A 25,550-nucleotide genomic window follows, 5' to 3' on the forward strand; every position below is an offset into this window, starting at 1 on the left:
CCATGTAACCTTCATGGTTTAAAAGTCACAGTGCTATACATTTTGTAGTGACTGTGCCTAGTAAAGATAGTTGCAGTACCACGTGAGACCACTATGTTGTTGGTTTAAGAGTTTGGAACACTTAATAAGCCTTTTAAATATGGCCAAATAAGGCATATGAGTGTCATAGAGAAGGTACCCTACTTAAGACCCCAATCTCAATGAACATTGATTCATTTAAAAGGGTTCTATTTAGTACTACATTCCCCCATCCTTGACCACTGTAGGAGAAGTGTGTGGTCATGAGCTGCCCCCAGCAACATCAGCATTTTTTGAGGGTTAGAGTAGCTGGACACGCATTGATCAGAAGAGATTTTCCAGATGAAATCTCTTTAGATCCACATATGGTTTGACTTATGGAATCTTTCAAATGATTTTCAGAGAAGGTTAACATATAGAGCTATGGATGGACTCTCTCTTGAAATATATGTGTTGTGTGCTTGTCTCCTTTGGTAATTTGGAAATAAACTGTTGTTCTTTTCCTTTTCTCAGTTAGATCGCTTTAAAGAACCCCCTGCATACGGGCCCATGTGTGATATTTTGTGGTCAGATCCTCTGGAAGACTTTGGCAATGAGAAGAGCCAAGAACATTTCACTCACAATACAGTTAGAGGGTGCTCTTATTTTTACAGGTAAGTAATTTAGAATGTAATCGGCCTTGATGATGTATTTGTATCATTCTCTGCTCTAAACAGTGTCACTCGTGAATCTTTCCTGGAGACTGTACCCCCAATTCTGCCATTGTGAAAGGTTTAGCTCTGTTCAGGATGTTTGGCTGGAGCTGGCTCTGGCAGCAGTCAGTTTTGGGGCACTATTTTTACTTTCTGATGCTTTTGTGTTAAATTCTTTTATTATTATCTGGTGAAGTTGACTGAAGCTCGTGTGCTGCAAATAAATGTTACTACGGCGTATAAAACAGGGTTACTGCCTCTGTTGGATTCAGGGCAGTCAGTGCAGTCTATGTTTAATTAGAGAGATTGTAAAACTCTATCCAAGTTATGGAGATCTATAATGTTTGGATACTTTTGTTCACTGTGAAAACAATTAAAGAAGAACTCCCACAAAAATGTTTTATTCTCTGACCTGTTAGAAAGATCCATGATGTAAACTGTAATGCATGTAATCTTCTCATCAGTGACTGTATTTGTGAGTTATACCCTCCCTTCTGATCCTTAGCCATGTCATGTGACCAACTCTGATCTCCAACTGACACAGGACAGGAAGTCAGTTACTTCTCTATTCATTCCTATGACACTCCTATTGAGGCACCCATAAGAACATAGAGAAACTGACTTCCTGTCCACACATAAGAAGCTGTACTATTTGGAAAGTCTGATTGCTGGTCACCTGACACAGCGGAGGATCAGAAGGGAGGGGCTAGCTCACAAATACAGACACTGGTAAGAAGATTGCATTCACCACAGATTACATTCTATACCTTTCTAACAGGTCAGAGAATACATTTTTTGTGGGAGTTCTTCTTTAAGGCTACATGCATATGGCAGTTAAAAGTAACGGCCATCACACTACCATTTTTAGCACTAATGAAAGTCTATGGGGCTATTCACATGGCAGTTTTTTTTTTTAACGGCCAGTGAGTAGTGGCCATCAAAAAATAGGACGTGTCCTATTTTTTGCAGTTTTCATGGCCAGACTGACCCCATTGAAATCAATGGGACCGTTTCTAAGGGCCGCTTAGACAGGCGTGCACCTGTCTAATGCCCGTTAAAAACAGGTACACTAGAACAGTATGGCCTTTTAGGGGTTAAAAAAAACAACCTTATCCACTTGCAAGCACAGACAGTCACTCCTCTCTACAATGATGAGAGGAGCGACTGCTTCTGCAAGTGGATTTTTCTTTTTTTGCTAATTTAAAACATTACAGCTGGGGTCCACTGTGGGGGACATTATGGGCCGCTATGGGAGACATTTCTAATGCTGGGGGCCACTGTGGGAGACATGATTACTGCGAGGGCCACCATGTGGGACATTATTACAAATGGGGGCCATTATGTGTACTAAGGGCACTGCAGGGGTTGGGATCTTTATAAAAAAAAAAGCCAATGAAATTCATCCGTTTTCCATGGCCATTTTAACGGCCATGAAAAACTGATGAAGGACGGACAGAAAATGGATGCACAGGTTGTTGAAGAATGGCCATGAAAAACTCACTGTGTCCGTTTTTAACAGACATTTTTTCTCACTGTCGTGTGCATACAGTATAGCCTAAAAATTATGAATAGTATAAAATTGAATGTATTTATTAAACAGTTCATTATGAATGCCTTTCATTCTGAGCAGTCATGGAACCCAATTCACACACTGGCAGTATTCAAAAGAACTAGTATTTGAGGGATCAAGCAAAACCATTAACTGATTTAGAGTCAATTTACAAATAAGCAGTCTTTTTTCTGTATATTTGTTTCGTTTGGTATGTTTGGATGACATGGAGTTGGACACTGTAGAACTTTGGTGACCGGTGTGAATCATTGAAAGGGTCCTCCCACAAAAATAACGGTGTGTGACTTTACTTACTGATCAGTTGAGGTTGGAAAGCCAGATTTCCCTACAATCTCACAATTAAAGAGCATCATTGTGGTTAAGAGCCACTACTTAACAGATTTTCCATGTACAGCGACATTCCAGACTACCTGCTGTCTAGGGAACTACACACAGTACCTTTCACTTAAAGGGGTATTCCCATCACATACAATTGGGGCATATCGCTAGGATATGCCCCCATTGTCTGATAGGTGCGGGTCCATCCTCTGGGACCCGCATCTACAAGGAGAACGGAGCGGGGAGAGCTGTGGCTGGAGAACCCCGGGCTTCCTGGGGTCCATCCACCAACAAGCGCTGCTCCCATACAAGTGAATGGGCGTGCACTGAGCACTCGCGGCCCCTGCTCCCAATCATTTCTATGGGGCAGACGGAAAGCTCGGCTAATATCGGCAGCCCCATAGAAATGAATGGAGGGCGTCTGTGCATGCGCAGTGTGCCCTCCATTCATTTCCTCCTCCGTTCTTGTTGTAGGTGCAACCCGCATCCATCAGACAATGGGCGCATTTCCCAGTGATATGCCCCTATTGTCTGAGATGGCAAAACCCATTTAAGACGATCTGTCACCTCTTCTGACATGTCTGCATTCCCGATGTAGTGACAATTCTGGAGCATCTTCACTTTGTGACTCTGTGTTGTGCTATCCCTGTGTTTTTACTGCTAGAAGTTCATGAATAGAGGTAAAACTAAGTGTTACCATCTGGGAGGGGTGTCCTTACAGTCTGGCACTGTACATTCAGTGCTGCTAGCGTCAGACTATGCTGGGACACCCCCCCCCCCCCCCAGCTGGTAGCAACCATATTTACCTTTATTCATAAATTTCTAGCGGAACCAGTAGAGGAACTGCACAACATAGTGCCATAAGCAATGGTGCTCCAGAATAGGCACTGCATAGGGAGTGCAAGTAGTTAGTAAAGAAGACCTTTCAGGAGACGTGATATATTGATCAGTAAAATAACTGAGACCATGACGAAACAGGCTCCATTAAGTCCTTAAAGGGGTTATGCCATGATTGATGGGGAAAATGAAAATCAAACATCATATAATACATGCCAATCTCTTTCTAACAAGGTTAGAACCAGCCCTGTACCTCACATGGATCCAGCAATCTCCTCATTCATTGCTCAATTGTTCTACTAGATATATTTCAGGCTGGCAGCTCAGAGGGCATGTCCTCTCTGCTATGGCTCTTTCCTGGTAACTGCTAACAGTTGTAACAGTACAGATAGCTTGTAGCAGTTGAAGATTTAAACTCTGCGCACGTGGACGGAGAAATAAGGAAAAGGACAAACAGCAGGTGGCGCTATACAGACATATTTTGAGTAGCCCACTGGCTATACAGAATTTTTAATTTCATGTAATTACAAAAGTATTCAGATCCGGGTGCTGGTTTGAAAAATGTAAAATATTATTTGTGGGACAACCGCTTTAAGTCGCTGTTTGTCATATGATGGATCCATCATTGTTATTTTTGTTGTTTTTACTCCAGTCACGGTAGAATGATAGATGATAGCAGAAGAAAAGTGCTGAAAGAATAGTGACCAAAAGATGTCAGACCTCTACAAATCATGATGTTATCCCACATCCAAGTTTATAGGGTTTTGTTCTTTATAAGAAAGCTTATTTTACATTCTAAATGTTCAAATTAACCCTAAAAATCTACCTGCAGTGTTCTTTTACTGCCAATGTGAGGTTTAGTAGACCAGGGACTGTGCCAAGAAGAAAGTATTTCAAATTCATAGGCTAGCTGAAATTTTAGCATTATTCTCTTGGTTTTATAATTGCTGCATATTTTTAATTACATGTAGTTACAGAAGTATTAAGATCCAGGTGCTAGTTTAAAAACGGTAGAATATTTTTAGTGGGACAAACCCCTTAAAGGCTCTGTCGCTGTTTGTCATATGATGGATCCGCCACTGCCATTCTTTTTGTTCTTCTTCAACGAAGCAGAACGAAAGATGATTAGCAGAAGAATAGTGCTGAAAGAATAGTAACCGACAGGGATCACAGATGTCAGACCCCCACAAATCATGATGTTATGGTATTAAGGATAGTTTATCATTGTCATTGCTGGAGAATCTTTTCTATTACTTCCATTTCTTTAGAGAAAATCTAGGCATTTTAGCCATTTGTCTAGCGCTGGATCTGACAGACAAGTCTTTTTTTATATATATGTATTGTGGCTGATACTGTATATCAGGGATGGCCAACCTGAGGCTCTCCAGCTGTTGCAAAACTACAACTCCCAGCATGCCCAGACTGTCTACAACTATCAGCCTACAGCAGGGCATGGTGGGAATTGTAGTTTTGCAACAGCTGGAGGGCCGCAGGTTGGCCAGCCCTGCTGTATATAGTATGTTTTCTGCTGTTTACACTGCAACACTTCTGATAAAGAAGAATCAGTCATGTGCGTTTCTCATGAGCTGAAGGTTTGATATTAGCGAGTTGCAATAGTCACAAGAGCAGAGGAAGTTAAGTAGGTTGAAAAACACAGGCCAAATTCAACCTTTGTTAGATCAGTTACACATTATTGTTAGACTAATTCTAACCCTCTGTCTTCTGTTATTCATAAAGTCTTCAGACACTTTTTTCACATTTTGTAAAGTTGTGGCCATGTGGTAAAATAAAATAAAAAATCACGTTTTTTCCCCCCATCAATCTGCACTCAGTGCCCCATAATTATAAAGTGAAAACTGAATTTTAGAAATGTTTGCAAATTTAATAAAAAGGAAAAACTAAAATGTCTCATGGACTTAAATATTTAGACCCTTTGTTATGAAATTTTACTCTGGGGCCTCCCATTTCTTTCATCTTTGAGATATTTCTACATCTTGATTGGAGTTCACAGATCACCATGCATATCAGAGCAAAAACCAAGCCTTGCGGAGAAAAGAACTGCCTGTAGAGCCCAGAGACAGGAATGTGTGGAGGCACAGATCTGGAGAAGGGTAAAACATTTCTGCGTCAATGAAGGTTCCCAAGAGCACAATGGCCTCCATAATTCTTAAACAGAAGAAATTTATAACAACCAGGACTCTGTCTTCCTAGAGCTGGCCACCCCTCCAATCTCAGTAATCAGGAAAGGGCCTTGGTAAGAGGGGTGACAAAGAACCCAAATGTCACTCTGGATGTGCTCCAAAGATCTTGTGTGTAGATGGGAGAAACTACCAGCAAGTCTATAACTGCAGCATTTCACCAATCTGGGCTTTCTCTGGTCTGATGAAACAAAAATGTTATCTTCTGGCCTTAGTGTTTGTAGGGATGGTAATGGGCATTGCCTGGTTTTCTCCTGGTAATGGGCATTGCCTTATGCTGCCTGCGTGTTTTTCAGCAATTTCTGGCCTTAGGCTACTTTCACACTTGCGTTTTTCTTTTCCGGCATAGAGTTCCGTCACAGGGGCTCTATACCGGAAAAGAACTGATCAGTTTTATCCCCATGCATTCTGAATGGAGAGTAATCCGTTCAGTTTGCATCAGGATGTCTTCAGTTCAGTCGTTTTGACTGATCAGGCAAAAGAGAAAACCGCAGCATGCTACGGTTTTCTCTCCGGCGAAAAAAACTGAAGACTTGCCTGAACGCCGGATCCGGCATTTTTTCCCATAGGAATGAATTAACGCCGGATCCGTCGTTCCGGCATGCGCATGCGCAGATCGGTAAAAATGTGAAAAAATGTACAAGACGGATCCGTCGGTCCGCATGACAAGCGGAGAGACGGATCCGTCCTTGCAATGCATTTGTGAGACTGATCCGCACCCGGATCCGTCTCACAAATGCTTTCAGTCAGCGGCGGATCCGGCCCGCCAGTGTGAAAGTAGCCTTAGTGTTTGTAGGGATGGTAATGGGCATTGCCTGGTTTTCTCCAGTGAAGCATGGTGGTGGCAGCCTTATGCTGCCTGCGTGTTTTTCAGCAATTGGAAAGGGAGACTTTTTCACAGTTGAGGGAAAAATGAATGGAGCAAAGTACAAAGATATTCTTAATGAAAACCCAATTGAGTGTGCTCTGCACCTTAGTGAGCCACTGTTATCCTAAGCACAGAGACAAGACAACGCAACACAGGAGTTGCTTAGGGACAACTCTGTGAATGTCATTAAGTAGCTTAGCCAGAGACCTGAACCTAATCAAACATCTCTGGAAAGACCTGAAAATGGCTGTCTACCGACAGTCTCCATCCAGCCTGACAGAGCTTGAGAGGATCTGCTGTGAAGAATGGCAGACATTCCCTAAATCCAGGTGTGCAAACCCTGTGGAATCATACCCAAGAAGACTGGAGGCTGTAATCGCTGCCAAAGGTGCTTCAACTAAGTCCTCAGTAAAGGGTCTGAACACTTATGTCAAAGCAATATTTTAGTTTTTTCCTTTTCAATAAATCAGCAAAGATTTCTAATGCCCAACTTCGTGGACTGCTGCAGTGATGGTTGACCTTCTGGTAGTTTCTACCATCTGTACACAGGATATCTGGAGTTCAGCCTCTCTTACCAAGGCCCCTTTCCCCCAATTACTTAGTTTGCTGGGGTAGCCAGCTCTAGGAAGAAAGAGTCCTGGATGTTCTAAACTGCTTCCATTTAAGAATTATGAAGGCCATTGTGCTCTTGGGAACTTTCAGTGCAGCAGAAATTTTTTGTACCCTTCTGTGGCGAATACCGTACCCAGACTGACGTCGGACGTCAACTGCGTAGAGACGGCGAGATACGGTATGGTCACAGGTTACCAAGGCGTGACGTTAAGCCTTCCTGGAGGAGCGGGTAAGGTCAGTCTTGGTACAGTTTACACAGACACCTCCTGTCCACACGGGCACAGAGAGGCAACAAGCTGAGATAGCCTTTTTACTGCCCCAGTGAAACAGCGCGTTCTCAGCCCGGGTATACTGCCACCAGTTTCTTGTTTGATATAAGCCCGCTAACTGGATTATAAAGGGTAAGAAACCAACCCGCGGTAGCGTCTTACTAGGCCAAAACACTGACGTGGGGATTCGTGATCGAGATACAAGACAGCATAAGATTAAATTATATATTTAATCGCCTTAAGGGCTCTCTAGAATTAACACTATACACACATAGAATTTATACAGTGTTCTGAGGTTACAAATACAGATGGCGTGGTACAAACAGGCTTAAGCAGAACAAAAGTCAGTTGACCAGGTATAGGAGTCCTTTGGGTTGTGATGAGTTCTTAGCTGTGGTCACATGGGAAGCAGTGATGTCAGCTGGTTGCAGGTCCCTCTAAACACATGGCACAATGTGACCTCCCTTCAGAGAAAGACACACCCACTTGCTGGCACAACCCTTTTAACCTGTAGCCGGCCCCTCCCCTCCCGGCCTCAGGGAGGGGTCCACTCCCCCTCTTCTGGGCTGGCAGCAAATTACCCACATAATCCCTTTAGGGTTCATAGCTCCAGACCAGAAGGTCACAGGGAGATGGTTCTGGGACCAACGGACCCGCCTGGGTTCCGTCTACAAGTAGAGTCCAAACCTGGTACCGGTATGTGGTTTCTGTGGGGAGATATGTATATCTCCCCTCCCTGGCATCCCACCGCCAGACTATGACCACGGGCCTGTTCATCGTGGCCACAAATATGTATCTGGTTTGTGCCTGTGATGGCCGGTCGATTCATAATTCCTTATGAACCTCCTCCAATAGGTCTGATAATGTATGGCCTATAAGTCTCCTCAAGCCAATTAAGGCGCTCTCTCCCCAAGGAGAGAGTTAATACCCCCAAAATTCCAACTTGTTAAACATGTAAAAAGGGAAAACACCAGTGACCAGCGTAGTGTAGCACAGAAAAACATTTTTACATTATGCCACACCTCTAGGGCTCTTTCACACCTGCGTTCTTTTCTTCCGGCATAGAGTTCCGTCGTCGGGGCTCTATGCCGGAAGAATCCTGATCAGTTTTATCCTAATGCATTCTGAATGGAGAGAAATCCGTTCAGGATGCATCAGGATGTCTTCAGTTCCGGAACGGAACGTTTTTTGGCCGGAGAAAATACCGCAGCATGCTGCGCTTTTTGCTCCGGCCAAAAATCCTGAAGACTTGCCGCAAGGCCGGATCCGGAATTAATGCCCATTGAAAGGCATTGATCCGGATCCGGGCTTAAGCTAAACGTCGTTTCGGCGCATTGCCGGACCCGACATTTAGCTTTTTCAGAGTGGTTACTATGGCTGCCGGAACGCTAAAGTCCTGGCAGCCATGGTAAAGTGTAGCGGGGAGCAGCATACTTACCGTCCGTGCGGCTCCCGGGGCGCTCCAGAGTGACGTCAGGGCGCCCCAAGCACATAGATCACGTCATCCATGCGCATGGGGCGCTCTGACGTCATTCTGGAGCGCCCCGGGAGCCGCACGGACTGTAAGTATACCGCTTCCCGCTCCTACTATGGCAACCAGTACTTTAATAGCGTCCTGGCTGCCATAGTAACACTGAACGCATTTTGAAGACGGCTCCGTCTTCAAATGCTTTCAGTACACTTGCGTTTTTCCGGATCCGGCGGGCACCTCCGGCAACGGAAGTGCACGCCGGATCCCAACAGCGCAAGTGTGAAAGAGCCCTTACTACACCTAATCCTACCCAGTCCCCTTTGTGCCCCCACACAATAATAGTTGCCCTTAGTGTCCCCCACACAGTAAAGATGCTCTTAGTACCTCCTCACACAGTAGTAATTCCCACTTAGTGTCTCAACACAGTAAGGCTGGGTTCACACTTGAGCGTTTTACAGCGCGTTGAAACGCGCTGTAAAACGCTCAACACGTGAAAGCCAATGCTTCCCTATGGCCCTGGTTCTCACTTGAGCGTTTTACAGCGCGTTTGAACGCGCTGAAAAACGCCCTACGCTCAAACAAGTTCTTGAGCTTCTTTGGGGCGTTTTGACGCGTGTTTGTGGCCATAGGACACTGCAGTCAATCACACAAACGCGCGTTTACTATTGCAAAAAACGCGCGACAAAAACGTGCGTTAAACGCGCATATAAAATGCGGTCAAGTGTGAACCCAGCCTAAGAGTGCCATCTTAGTGCCCCTTCGCAGTAGTGATGCCCCTTATTGCCCCGCAAGTGCCCTCAGACTGTAGAATGGCCTTTAATTCCCCTGACACAGTGTAATGCTCCTTTAGGGCTCACACACAATGTGATGACCCTATAGTGCTCGTAACTTATGATGGCCCCATAAGTACCACACCCACAGTATGATGCCCTGTTGCTGCTTTGAGACACCCATGGATACACCATCACAGGAAATAAGAGAGCATCACAGACCTGGTCACGAGACCACAGTCCAAAACAGAAGATAGGAATAATAAAGGTAAAAGAAATGCATTGTAAAATTACAGCTGCCTTCATAAATGGTAATTATAAAGGACATTGAAGCAAACCGCAGAACCCTTTTAAGTAGCTCCCACACTGTATGAGCCCCACACAATATAAGGGGACCCCAAGTGCCTTTCACACAAGGTATAGTGCCCCCCACAGAGTACAAATTGAATACTCAACTACCCCACGTTCCCACAACGAATGGAACAGGTCTGCTCTGCTCTGGGCTGTCTGTGGATCAATGCGGCAGGCTCGATGAGGTCGCTGCATCGCGCCTTCCTGTGAAGAACCACCAGCAGCAGGTGGAACATTCTGCTATTGTAACTGTCTCTGCGTCCTGAGGAATACAGCAGGACCTGCAGCACCTGTTCTGGACCCCAGGACAAAGGCCAGAATTCAGGACTGTGAAAGTTGGGTGGGCATGCTGGACCTCTGACATGTGCTTTAGAAAGTCGCAGTGTGTAGACCTGACGTCCCTTGGGGTTTAGGAATCTGCCCTAGGTTTAGTATAATGTTTCGGAGACAGGTCGGAGCTCAGTTATTGTTTGCCATGGATGTAAAGCAGCTGTTGCCATGGCGACATCTTCTGTTCCAGTGTATTAACCTAAATGCAATTGGATAAATGTTTTAAGCATAAAGTATAATGAGGTCAGTGCAGTCTGACTGTACTGGTGTGTATTCTCTTATACTTTTCTGAAAACCTTTTGATCAGAGAAAATGCACAGTTCCCTTTCCCTTTGTTCCCTGCACTTAAGAAAGAAGATGCCTCTCCTAATTTGCTTATTTGCTTTGAAGTAAACACTTCTCTCCTCGCAGGGTTTAACCTGACATGCAAAATTTTCTTAGCGGAGTCACTTAACAAATATATTTTATGTTTGAGTGAATTGATCTGCTCACCAACCAGAATGTAGGAAAACTGGGTTAGCAACTGATGTTTCTTAGTTGAACAGTCCTTGTGTGAGAGGATGCAGTGGAATGACATATTGCGGTATGTTTGTACAGGGTCTATTTATTCTAATATTGACAAGAATGGTAGAAATGTTGTGCAGTTTACTATTAGAACACAATGAAATCCTCAGACTCTGCTGTATAAATGGGCTTTATGTTCATTATTAGTCATCAGTTCTAGTATTTTTTAATTGCTTTTATACTTGAGGGACCTTTACATGGGCAGAGAATCCTCTAGATAATCGCTAACGCTAGCGATTATCTAGAGGTGTAAAGGTGCAGCTGATGAAGGAGCATAATGCTCATTTGTGTAGGCACCTATATTATCACCTGCCGGCAGCAGATCGTGCTGTGTGAACAGCCTCTGCTGCCGCCAAACAACGAGTCTGTATGGGGATGGAGCGATGGTAGTGATCGCTCCTTTCCATACTGTGGAGGAGATCACTGCATGTAATAGCAGGGGTGTACTCCACTGACGAGCAGCGATTGCCGGGAAGTAACACTTCCTTCCCGACAATCGCCTGCTGCATCGCCCCTTTATATCCAAGAGTCTGTGTATGTATGCTATATATATTACTTAAGAGTTTTTTTTTTGTTTTTTTGGTATCAACGTGCAGACCATGTCGGTACAGGCTTTAGGCAAGGCAAAGCGAGTACAGGGCAGAAGCTCTCTTATCACATCACTGCTTTACATGCGCTCACTCTGCTAAAGCCTCAAATGCTATGGGGGGGGCAGCAGAGGTGACGGGTCAGCCACCTCCAGAGGTTCCAGTCACAGACTAAGGCCTCATGCACACGACAGTATTTTTTCACGGTCCACAAAACGATTTCCGTTGTTCCGTGATCCGTTTTTGTTTCCGTGTGTCTTCCTTGATTTTTGGAGGATCACCAGACATGAAGGAAAAAGACGTTTTGGTGTCCGCCTGGCCGTGCGGAGCCAAACGGATCCGTCCTGACTTACAATGCAAGTCAATAGGGACGGATCCGTTTGACGTTGACACAATATGGTGCAATTGCAAACGGATCCGTCTCCCATTGACTTTCAATGTAAAGTCAGGAGTCCCTATTAATATACCATCGGATCTGAGTTTTCTCCAATCCGATGGTATATTTTAACTTGAAGCGTCCCCATCACCATGGGAACACCTCTGTTAGAATATTCCATCGGATTTGAGTTAGATCGTCAAAACTCAGATCCTACAGTATATTCTAACACAGAGGCGTTCCCATAGTGATGGGGATGCTTCAAGTTAGAATATACTAAGAACTGTGTACATGACTGCCCCCTGCTGCCTGGCAGCACCCGATCTCTTACAGGGGGCTGTGATCAGCACAATTAACCCCTCAGGTGCCGCACAGACCTGTCACTTACCAGTAGTAGGAGCGCCCGGCTGGTCACAGACAGCGTAGGTAAGTTTAATGCTTCTAAAATTGCTAAGTAACCATGGCAGCCAGGACTGCAGTAGCGTCCTGGTTGCCATGGTAACCGATCGGAGCCCTGACTATTAAACTGGGACTCCGATCGGAACTCTCCGCTGCCACCAATGATGGGGGTGGGGTGATTTTAATTAAGAGGGGAGGCCGCACTGGCCACCAATGAATTTAATACAGGGGCGGGAGGGCCGCACTGGCCACCAATGAATTTAATACGAGGGAGGGGGGGCCGCACTGGCCACCAATGAATTTAATACAGGGGAGGAAGGGAGGGAGGGGAGGTCTGCCTCCTGCTGCCTGGCAGCACCCGATCTCTGTAAGAGATCGGGTGCTGCCAGGCAGCAGGGGGCAGTTATGTACACAGTTCTTAGTATATTCTAACTTGAAGTGTCCCCATCACCATGGGAACGCCTCTGTGCTAGAATATACTGTCGGATCTGAGTTTTCACGATGTGAAAACTCAGATCTGAAAAAGCTCTATGCAGACGGATCTGCGGATCCGTCTGTGCGAAAGTAGCCTACGGATCACGGACGCGGATGACAATCTTGTGTGCATCCGTGTTTTTTCACGAACCCATTGACTTGAATGGGTCCGCGAACCGTTGTCCGTCCAAAAAATAGGACAGGTCATATTTTTTTTACGGACAGGAAACACGGATCACGGACGCGGATGAACAACGGTGCATTTTCCGAGTTTTCAACGGAACCGTTGAAAGTCAATGGGTCCGCAGAAAATCACGGAAAACGGAACAACGAACACGGATGCACACAACGGTCGTGTGCATGAGGCCTAAGGCTACATTCACACGACCATATGTGTTTTGACGTCCGCAAATTGCGGATCCACAAAAAAACATAACGTCCATATGGCATCCGTTTTTTGTTTTTTTTGTGGATCCATTGTAACAATGCCTATCCTTGTCCGCGAAACGGACAAGAATGGGACATGTTCTGTTTTTCTGCAGGGCTACGGAACGGACATACGAATGGGACCTATTGAAATTAATGGGTTTGCATCCTATCCGCAAAAAAAAACGGAACAGACACGGAAACAAAATACGTTCGTGTAGCCTAAAATACATGTTAGCTGTTTGGTCTAAAAACACTTCCAGACCCATGTGTGCTAGCCAGGCATTAGAAGAGCAGCGATGCTCCGGCCTGTACAGCACTCAGGGCGGCCAGAGGGAATCTGTACTCCCATACTCGGCAGTGTATGAGAGTATGAATTCTAAAATGTGATAGGCTCCTGAACTTCAGGTGCTTATTTCGCTAGGAAAAGTAAAAAAAAAAAGTACATTACAAAAATCATTTCTATCACATTTAGAACAGGTTTTAGTAAAGTGTGCATGACGGTTTAGGTACACTTTAAAGGGAATGTGTCAGCAGAAAATGACATTGTTTAAATAACATTTTTATGTTTAACATATCTTTTTTGAAGTTTTTTTTATGGTATTTTTTTTTTTTCTATGTCACTAAAAAGGTCAAATCGTGCAGTTTTCGTACTGGTCACTAAGGCTACTTTCACACTAGCGTTCGGGTGTCCGCCTGGCCGTGCGGAGGCGAGCGGATCCGTCCAGACTTATAATGGAAGTCAATGGGGACGGATCCGCTTGAAGATGACACAATATGGCTCAATCTTCAAGCGGATCCGTTCCCCATTGACTTTCAATGTAAAGTCTGAACGGATCTGCTCAGACAACTTTCACACTTAGAAAATTTTCTACGTTTTAATGCAGACGCATCCGTTCTGAACGGATGCGAACGTCTGCATTATCGGAGCGGATCCGTCTGATGAAACATCAGACGGATCCGCTCCGAACGCTAGTGTGAAAGTAGCCTAAGTCTAATAATAAGCGTCAAATCATGGTGTGTACAGATCACTTTACTGCAGTTATCTGTCATTCCAATCCTGGCTGTAATATCATCACCTCTGTGTATAGATAAGAAAGGATTGACCACAACAGGTGATTGTCAAAGCTCATCTATTCCTTCCTTCTACAGTCACAGAGCATGCCTAGAGGACTCTCCCATAGAAGTCAACGAGGTCCTCTTCTGACCATTGTGTCTGTCTATGGACCATGGGGCTGCCGTAAAGCAATTTTTTTCTTAATGCTTTCTAAATGCTGTTAAGAACATCTCATGGCCGCCCCCTTAATAATGTTCAGGAAACTGAATAAATAAATCTACAATCAGAAAATAAAAACAGATTAGAAAAAAAGATGTCGCTATCTGGTTTTAACTGGCAGATAACATTTTTGGTGACCCATTTTCTTTAAGTAATAAGTGTGCTGTCTTTTTAAGTTGTTCGATGTCTTGAGCTGCCAAGGGCCTCAGGTAGACACCCAAACCACCCATATAATCTGCCACATAGTAAGAGAATACAGTTTGTAAGGATTTCTTTGAAACGTATCTGATACAGATAGTGTCTATATCTGTGTTTCCACATTTATTGGGATGATGGACACATCCACCAGTAACCAAAGTTACAGTAAGTGAATAATGGCCGATTAGCCCAAATCGGTCCAGAAGACAGGAGTATAACTTAACTGGCACATAATGGTAGTATTAGTCAGAATTTCCCTCTAGCGAAAAAAGCTGTATTTGCATATCTCAGTTGGAATACTATATAAGCCTAACATGGATGTTAAATGAACATCATTACAAATAATGAACTCGAACCAAATCACACCAAGTGATGTAACTCCATAACACCAAGTGCAACCTTTTACATTTAGACAAATTGTAGTTTTTGAAGAATAACCAATCTTCCGTAATGATAAATGATACGTTTGTATTGTAGACTGTTTTGCTCACCTAAGGTGCAATTGAAATTGTTGCTTTTACTTGAGACATATTGCTCTGATCCGCTATAGAACGGGATATTTTACTGATTTTGTTCTGTGATTCATGTGCCTGAAGTATAAAGCTCAACATTTCTGCTAAAGACCAGCAGTACAATAGCAGATACATGCTTCTGCTAAGTTAGACTCAAAGATTTTGGCCAAAAGGAAGCACAACGCTGCTTTTTCTTTCTTCTTTTGCTTGATTTGTCTTTTGTACAACAGAACCTACAAAAATATTCAAACCAATGTTGAATAGATTGGGCGCCTTTCCAGTACTAGGATGGAGAGACCAGTGTGGGCTGTATAAGTTGATCTTGCCTGTGCAAGAATGGGATACACCCAGAAATTTCCATACTAATAAGTATTAAGCAAGTAAGGGTGCCTTTCCTGTATTGGGTCCGAATACTCTAATGGGTCCGCGATCCGCAAAAGATAGGACGTGTCTTTATCTTTTGCAGTGTGGACGCATGGGCCCGAAAGCCCACAGAAGCACTTCCGAGTGCTTCTAATCCGTGCCTCTGCTCTGCAAAGATAGGACATGTCCTATCTTCAGCCATATTTTGCGGATCACGGACCCATATAAGTCAATGGGTTTGTGGTCTGCAATAAGGGCACGGAGCCCTTACGGTCGTGTGAATGGACCCTAAGCCTCAAAAAACAATAAATCGAATAATAAAGAAAATATATATCCCAACAGATAAATATAAGCTTACTAACAAAAACCACACTAATATTAGCAATTAAAGCCAAAGCGAGGAGTAATTTATTAAAGGTGATTTAAAAATTATGTAAAAAATTATTTAGAGCCCAGCAAAACTGTATAAGCAAAGGCCCTGGGGGCTAGTCAGTACAATTACAATATAGACTAAATTACAGTAGCAAACAACTAAAGCAAATACAGTGGGATGCGAAAGTTTGGGCAACCTTGTTAATCGTCATGATTTTCCTGTATAAATCGTTGGTTGTTACGATAAAAAATGTCAGTTAAATATATCATATAGGACAGTGATGGTGAACCTTTTACAGACAGAGTGCCCAAACTGCAACCAAATACCCACTTATTTATCGCAAAGTGCCAACACGGCAATTTAACCTGAATCCCAATATAGTATATCTTCCATGTACTTTATCATTTAGCTATAATAGCTTAATAGCCTACATTCAATGTGCTGCCTGTGCTGTTCATAGTGCGTCCTGTGCTGATGAATGGCAGGAAAAGTCTAAAGCATATTGGTACGCCATAGACTTTTTCCAAGGCGCGGGTGCCCACAGAGAGGGCTCTGAGTGCCGCCTCTGGCACCCGTGCCATAGGTTCGCCATCACTGATATAGGAGACACACACAGTGATATTTGAGAAGTGAAATGAAGTTTATTGGATTTACAGAAAGTGTGCTATAATTGTTTAAACAAAATTAGGCAGGTGCATAAATTTGGGCACTGTTGTCATTTTATTGATTCCAAAACCTTTAGAACTAATTATTGGAACTTAAATTGGCTTGGTAAGCTCAGTGACCCCTGATCTACATACACAGGTGAATCCAATTATGAGAAAGGGTATTTAAGGGGGTCAATTGTAAGTTTCCCTCCTCTTTTAATTTTCTCTGAAGAATAGCAACATGGGGGTCTCAAAAGAACTCTCAAATGACCTAAAGACAAAGATTGTTCACCATCATGGTTTAGGGGAAGGATACAGAAAGCTGTCTCAGAGATTTCAGCTGTCTGTTTTCACAGTTAGGAACATATTGAGGAAATGGAAGACAACAGGCTCAGTTCAAGTTAAGGCTCGAAGTGGCAGACCAAGAAAAATCTCGGATAGACAGAAGCGACGAATGGTGAGAACAGTCAGAGTCAACCCACAGACCAGCACCAAAGACCTACAACATCATCTTGCTGCAGATGGAGTCACTGTGCATCGTTCAACCATTCGGCGCACTTTACACAAGGAGATGCTGTATGCGAGAGTGATGCAGAGGAAGCCTTTTCTCCGCCCACAACACAAAAAGTGCCGCTTGAGGTGGGCTAAAGCACATTTGGACAAGCCAGCTTAATTTTGGAATAAGGTGCTGTGGACTGATGAAACTAAAATTGAGTTATTTGGCCATAACAAGGGGCGTTATGCATGGAGGAAAAAGGACACAGCATTCCAAGAAAAACACCTGCTACCTACAGTAAAATATGGTGGTGGTTCCATCATGCTGTGGGGCTGTGTAGCCACTGCAGGGACTGGGAATCTTGTCAAAGTTGAGGGACGCATGGATTCCACTCAGTATCAGCAGATTCTGGAGACCAATGTCCAGGAATCAGTGACAAAGCTGAAGCTGCGCCGGGGCTGGATCTTTCAACAAGACAACGACCCTAAACACTGCTCAAAATCCACTAAGGCATTTTATGCAGAGGAACAAGTACAACGTTCTGGAACGGCCATCTCAGTCCCCAGACCTGAATATAATTGGAAATCTGTGGTGTGACTTAAAGAGAGCTGTCCATGATCGGAAGCCATCAAACCTGAATGAACTAAATATGTTTTGTAAAGAGGAATGGTCCAAAATACCTTCAACCAGAATCCAGACTCTCATTGGAACCTACAGGAAGCGTTTAGAGGCTGTAATTTCTGCAAAAGGAGGATCTACTAAATATCGATTTCATTTCTTTTTTGTAGTGCCCAAATTTATGCACCTGCCTAATTTTGTTTAAACAATTATAGCACACTTTCTGTAAATCCAATAAACTTCATTTCACTTCTCAAATATCACTGTGTGTGTCTCCTATATGATATATTTAACTGACATTTTTTATTGTAACAACCAACGATTTATACAGGAAAATCATGACTATTAACAAGGTTGCCCAAACTTTCGCATCCCACTGTAAATCATGCTCGGTCAATATCCATTAAACAGGCAGAGGATCCATATCTCACCCTTAGTGCTCATGCACACAAACGTATTTTCTTTCCGTGTCCGTTCCATTTTTTTTTTGCAGCCCGTATACGGAACCATTCATTTCAATTGGTAAGAAAAATAAATAAATAATGAAGTTACTCGATATGCATTCCGTTTCCTTATGTCCGTTCCGCAAAAAAGTAGAACATGTCCTATTTTTGTCCTTATTACGGACAAGGATAGGACTGTTCTATTAGAGGCCAGCTGTTCCGTTCCGCAAAATACGGAATGCACACGGACGTCATCCATATTTTTTGGGGACGACAAAATAAATACGGTCGTGGGCATGAGGCCTTTTACATAATACAACACAGTTCTCGATGTGTCTCACCAATGCCTCAGGGTCTTCAGGAGGGCTTGTAGATAGAACAAAGTCCAGGAGAATTACTTGTTTATACATTTTTGAAAATTAAGAAATAAAAAAAGAATCATTGATTTTACTCGCTGGATCCATTTGGACTTTTTTGCTGCATCTTCAGACGGGCTTCCTGATCAGTGAAATGAAAATGGTTAGTCTGACTGGATTGTACTTCTCAGTGTCTATTCTGTTTTTGCACCGAGTAGGTGTTACCGTATATCTTCTGCCCCGCATTGGTCTCTCAATCGCAAAATTTGTGTTTTTGCTATCATTTGGGCATGTTTGTCTTCTTTTTCTGTGAATCTTGTCTTTTGCACAAAGACTCAGGACAATACTTTGTTACTGACATCTGTACGGCCAAAGCTTAGTCGACAATTGTGCAAACCACGAAATCGCAAAGCAACAATGCTTTATGTTAATGCCAACAAAAAAAAAAATTTTAAATTTGGTGATTTTTAACATTTTAAAAATGAAAGAAATATAAATTCCAAAAATGTATGTGTGTGTGTATGTATATGATATGACGAAAAATGGGCAGCACTCCGGACTTGTAGAAATTCAGTGATGTTTATTCAGTGCAATGCAGCATTTCAGCCCTCACAATGGAGCCTTTGTCAAGCTTGACAAAGGCTCCATTGTGAGGGCTGAAATGCTGCATTGCACTGAATAAACATCACTGAATTTCTACAAGTCCGGAGTGCTGCCCATTTTTCGTCATTTCTATTGGTGCTGTTCCGTGTCCAGGAGCATTTGTGGATTTGCACCCAGCATCTTACAGAGTGCTGCTGATTATTTTTTGCTTTTTATATATATATATATATTATAATATATATATATATATATATATATATATATATATATATTAGTACAGACCAAAAGTTTGGACACACCTTCTCATTCAAAGAGTTTTCTTTATTTTCATGACTATGAAAATTGTAGATTCACACTGAAGGCATCAAAACTATGAATTAACACATGTGGAATTATATACATAACAAACAAGTGTGAAACAACTGAAAATATGTCATATTCTAGGTTCTTCAAAGTAGCCACCTTTTGCTTTGATTACTGCTTTGCACACTCTTGGCATTCTCTTGATGAGCTTCAAGAGGTAGTCCCCTGAAATGGTCTTCCAACAGTCTTGAAGGAGTTCCCAGAGATGCTTAGCACTTGTTGGCCCTTTTGCCTTCACTCTGCGGTCCAGCTCACCCCAAACCATCTCGATTGGGTTCAGGTCCGGTGACTGTGGAGGCCAGGTCATCTGGCGCAGCACCCCATCACTCTCCTTCATGGTCAAATAGCCCTTACTTTCAAAGTTTTCCCAATTTTTCGGCTGACTGACTGACCTTCATTTCTTAAAGTAATGATGGCCACTCGTTTTTCTTTACTTAGCTGCTTTTTTCTTGCCATAATACAAATTCTAACAGTCTATTCAGTAGGACTATCAGCTGTGTATCCACCTGACTTCTCCTCAACGCAACTGATGGTCCCAACCCCATTTATAAGGCACGAAATCCCACTTATTAAACCTGACAGGGCACACCTGTGGCTACTTTGAAGAACCTAGAATATGACATATTGTCAGTTGTTTCACACTTGTTTGTTATGTATATAATTCCACATGTGTTAATTCATAGTCATGAAAATAAAGAAAACTCTTTGAATGAGAAGGTGTGTCCAAAATTTTGGTCTGTACTGTGTGTGTGTGTATATATATATATATATGTATATGTATGTGTGTGTGTATATGTGTATATGTATATATATATATATATATATATATATATATATATATAGAATGATGCAAATTCAGGGCAGCACACCTAGTAAAAAGTGCTGGGTGCCAGCGGTGTCGACACTAGGTCCAAAAGTGTCAAATAAACAAAGAAATAAGTACACCGCAGCACATCCGTCTGGTGAAAAGTGGTGGGATCCTTTATTCACCAAGGTAGCGACGTTTCGGTCCGCTTACTGGGACCATTTTCAAGCAATGAATTGAAAATGGTCCCAGTAAGCGGACCGAAACGTCGCTACCTGGGTGAATAAAGGATCCCACCACTTTTCACCAGACGGATGTGCTGCGGTGTACTTATTTCTTTTTATTTATATATATATATATATATATATATATATATATATATATATATATATATATATATATATATATATATATATATATATATATATATATTTATATTTATACTTTTTTGTACCTGTAATCAAATCTCAAAACTCTTGCTGTAAAAGTAGTTTAAAACCAAATAAACTATAAATCACAAACTGATGCTAAACTAATTGGGTAGCCCACTGAATAAAATCATCGGGACGATTAAATCACCCCATGCCCGTATTTTTTATGAAGTTAATTAAGTTGGTATTTAGTTAAATGAACGTGCCACATAATGATCATTATTTTCCCTTCCTAGCTACCCAGCTGTCTGTGAATTTCTTCAGCACAATAACTTGTTATCTATACTTCGAGCTCACGAAGCCCAGGATGCTGGGTAAGTTATTTGTTTTTTATTAGAAATATTCATTTGCTGTAACTACTTTTTTGCCAAAGTTAATAATTTCATTTTTTGAGGCTGTTGATTGCTTATATAAAGGGCTCATTAAAGGCTTGTCACGTGTATCGCTGCGGGTCAGAAGATGTTGTTGTAGTGTTTTTGTGATTGCACAATAATCTTTGTGTTGCCGTTTGTCAGGGAAATAAATGTATTCACAGGCTTAACTTGTATGTAATAGATGAAAAATATTATATAGAGACAGACGAAAGGGACACAGCATGTCTAAGGGTACTTTCACACTAGCGTTATTCTTTTCCTGCATAGAGTTCCGTCAAAAGGGCTCTATGCCGGAAAAGAACTGATCAGGCATACCCCAATGCATTCTGAATGGATAGAAATTCCATTCAGTCACTGTCAGGCGTTTTGGCCGGACATAATACCGCAGCATGCTGTGGTATTACAGTATGTCCGTCCAAAATGCCTGATCAGTTGCCGGAATGCCGGCAATAATTCCCATTGACTTGCATTAGTGCCGGATCCGGCACTGCAAAACAACTGAAAGACGGATCCGGGAAAACTGTGAAAAAGACTGCAAGACTGATCCGTCCATCCGCATGACAAGCGGAGAGACGAATCCATTCTTGCAATGCATTTGTAGACTGATTCGTCTACAAATGCTTTCAGTTGTCACACTGATCGGCGGATCGGGCAGGCAGCTCCGACGACTGAACTGCCTGCCGGATCAAACTAACGCTAGTGTGAAAGTACCCTAACTGAAATAACTGTGGACTTCTTGTATACAATTCTTAACCCCTTAAAGACCGGGCCTATTTTCATTTTTCCATTTTTTTTTTTTTTTCCTCCCTATGTTCCAATAACATTTTTAATTTTCTGTTCGCATAGCCACAATGAAGGTTTATTGTTTGTGGGACAAGTTGCATTTTTTAATGCCACCATTTAATTTACCATGTCTTGTATTGGAAAATGGGAAAAAATTGTTTGTGTGGTAAAATTGAAAAACAACCTTCAATTCTGCCATAGTTTTGGGGGGTTTGACATCACGGTGTTCATTGTGCGCCAAAAATGACATGATGTCCTTATTCTGCAGCTCTATAAGATTACTACAATACCAAACTTTTATAGTTTTTATTTTGTTTAATTACTTAAAAACAAATAAAAATAATTTCTTTGCCATCGCCATTTTCTGACAGCCATAACCTTTTTTTACATTTCACTCTACAGAGCTATATAGGCTTGTTTTTTGCGTAACAAACTAGTTTTTATTAGTACCATTTTGTGGTATGTAAGACCTTTTGATCACTGTTAGGGTCTATTCACACGTCCGTTTTTTCTTTCCTGATCTGTTCAGTTTTTTGCTGAACAGATCTGGACCAGATCTGGACTCATTCATTTTCAATGGGTCCTGAAAAAAATATTGAGCTGTCCGTTTTTTTCCCGGACCCATTGAAAATGAATGGGTCCAGATCTGGTCCAGATCTGTTCAGCAAAAAACGGAACAGATCAGGAAAGAAAAAACGGACGTGTGAATAGACCCTTATTTAATTTTTTTTTTGGGGTGGGAGAAGATGACAAAAAAATGGTGAATAATGTTTTTCTTGTTATAGCATTTGCCGCACAGGAAATTTTTATTTTTTTATATTTTAATAGTTCAGACATTTTCAGATGCGGTGACTAGTACTTCGAACCTAAACAGAGTTTTTTTTTTTTTTTTTGTTTTAAAGTGGTTTTCCACTTTAAAAATCAACTAGTGAAGTTATTCAACAAAGTCGAGCACGACTTCACGAATAGCGTACTTCGACACATTGGAGCCCATACATTCTAATACTGTACAGAGACGGATCTTCCTACAGTATTATTCCGAAGTTTTGAACAAAGCGACTTCGTCATCAGTTCACAAATCTTAGAAAACCCTTTAAAGCTTATTTCACACAAGCAATATTTCTGTCCAGATGACAGATGGGGTTCTTTTTTTTTTTTTTTTTTTTTTTTTTTTTTTATAATATACAATGGACAGCATCTGACCTGAACACTGTCCCCCTTCATTTCAATGGGTATATGCATATGAGCATTGTTTGTCACTGACCATCTTGAAAAATTGTGGCATGTTCTATCTTCATCTGTTTTTCATGCAGTACTGGTCCATTCAAGTTAATAGGTCAATGAAAAAAAACGGATCCACACTAAAGGACTGTTCTAACGGATGGTTGCTTAGCGATATGGAGTGTTTTTCTTCACACACATGAAAACTGATTGCATCCACTCTTAAAAAAGGGCTGGAGCAGGACAGAATACTGCAAAGCTCCATATCACTAGTTGTTGTCGTATAGGAATTATTATTTTTTTAGAAAAGGGGCTTTCTTGGTTCTCTTTCTGGTCCTTTTTTTGACACACAGTAAATGATAAGAAATGGCTGCTTAACCAATCACTGACTACAGTGGCTACTCGCCTCATCCAACAATTATCTGAGGGGACATTTCCTACGTGTCGAGATGTGACCAGTATGTGGAGATCATTGGGGACCCTGTAAGCCTCGTGGATCTGTGGTTGTGTTTTTTTTTTTTTTGTTTTTTTTTTAAACCCATACCTCTTTTCTATAAAGTTTTATACTGGCGGAAACCCCTTTTAAGTTCAAAAGCTCATTATTTGTCTATTAGAAATATAGATGGCTCCATAACCATAGCCATTGTTGAAGCCCCGCTTTCAGGTTTTCATAATGACACAGAGCATCAGACAAGTTTTCCAACAGCTTGTCCACCTTTGCTTTGGCCTCATACATATGACTATATTTTATAGCTTCATGCAACTTCCAAGCTGTATGGAGACATTATATGCTACCCATACAAGCATAGGGTCCTCTTTTTCCTCTATGCACCAGAAATAATACCCTGGCATGCTCCATCAGATGGCCTCCTATGGAAGTATTCTCTTCTATGGGCATTCTGTGTTTAGTAATGTATGGAGCTGCTGAGGTTCCATGTTACTCAGCTGGAGGCCTCAGGTTAGTCCACATGGGTTGGATTTGCAGTGGATTATTTTCACAGCAAGTCTGCAGCAGTCCACAGCCGCAGATCCGCACCGAATTGACGTAGAGTAGAGGTACTGTAAGACTTTCAGCCTTGTACACACGAAGCATCTGTGTAGCCTCCACAAATAAGCTGCCACGTCTGCAACGAATCAAAGCCACCCTAAACACCAATTGACCCGCAGAGATTTGGAAACCTCTCCGGGGCAGAGCAGCAGCTGTCCATAATCCTCCACCCTGCCTGTATGTGCTTACTGAAACCCCAGTGACTGACAGCCAAATCAGCATTGTGGAACATCGGTAGTAAAACGGTACATATCTGGAGCTGGGATTTTCTGAAATACCCACTCGTGGATTTTGCATCGGTTTAACTTCCCACAAAATCGGCATCAATGCAATTTATTTGGAAGTATGCCGCGTTAATCGTAAAACCTCATCCGCTTACCTTCCACTGTATAAGGCCTCATGCATACGACCGTATTTTGTTTCCGTGTCCGATCCGTTTTTTTTGCAGATAGGATGCGGACCCATTCATTTCAAAGGGTCCGCAAAAAACGCGGACAGCACACCGTGTGCTGTCCACATCAGTATGTCCGTTCTGTTGCTCCGCAAAAAAAATAGTGCATGTCCTATTTTTTTTCTAGTTTGCGGACAAGGATAGGCATTATTACAATGGATCCGCAAAAAAAAACGGATACGCAAAAAAAAAAGATGCTATTCGGAACGTCATCTGTTTTTTTTTTTTGCGGATCCGCAATTTGCGGACCGCAAAACGCATATGGTCGTGTGCATGTAGCCTTATCCTGCTGATTTTACCTGCGCAGATGAGACCTGCAGCAGCAATGATACGTGTGGACCTACCCGAATATTGCAGTACTATTGTTTTATAATGCAGACTTCTTTTACATAGTATATACAATACATATTTTTCTTCTGGTTTAATGAACAAAGTAAAATTACACCTTACACAACAAAGCAAATCTTTCTCCTGCATATGCGGAACTCGAACTACCAAGGTTTGTCAGAATCTTCCTGTCCTTCAAGAGCCTAAACGACTAATTTTTTTTATTTTGTTTTTGCAGGTATCGTATGTATAGAAAAAGCCAAACAACAGGCTTCCCCTCCTTAATCACAATATTTTCAGCACCAAATTACTTAGATGTATACAATAATAAAGGTAAACCATCCATTTAACACTTACAAGTTGCAGAGTACGTACACTAATGAGATGAATTCATCAGACAAGTGACATTGAATCGGTTCTGTGTTGTAAAATGTACTGTTCCACCAGCCTGGACTATGAAGTGATTCTTTGAGACTTTTTGGGCTTGGTCTTGTAGTACTTGCTGTCAGTCACTGATATGGCCATCCACATGACTCCTAAGCATAGAAATTATGTTTTTTTAATATTCTTCTCTAACCTGCTGCCTGCAGATTGGTATACATTTTGTGGTGGCAGGTTCTCTTTAAAGAGAACCTGTCACCTGGATTTAGGGTATAGAGCTGAGGACATGGGTTGCTAGATGGCCGCTAGCACATCCACAACACCCAGTCCAATACCCAGTCCCCATAGCTA

General features: G+C 42.2%; 1 protein-coding gene across 4 annotated transcripts in view; it reads left to right on the forward strand.

Annotated features, from left to right (window-relative positions):
* The window catches only part of PPP3CA (protein phosphatase 3 catalytic subunit alpha), a 242,511-nt gene that overhangs the window by 184,661 nt on the left and 32,300 nt on the right, over window positions 1–25,550 (forward strand). For all 4 annotated transcript variants that reach the window (XM_040418212.1, XM_040418214.1, XM_040418213.1 and 1 more), the window contains exons 6-8: window positions 532–671; window positions 20,851–20,928; window positions 25,057–25,151. In XM_040418212.1, coding sequence (XP_040274146.1) covers window positions 532–671; window positions 20,851–20,928; window positions 25,057–25,151 — 313 coding nt within the window. The remainder of the gene's footprint in view (window positions 1–531; window positions 672–20,850; window positions 20,929–25,056; window positions 25,152–25,550) is intronic.

The sequence above is a fragment of the Bufo bufo genome, chromosome 2, assembly GCF_905171765.1.
Source record: "Bufo bufo chromosome 2, aBufBuf1.1, whole genome shotgun sequence".
NCBI classification, from domain to species: Eukaryota; Metazoa; Chordata; class Amphibia; order Anura; family Bufonidae; genus Bufo; species Bufo bufo.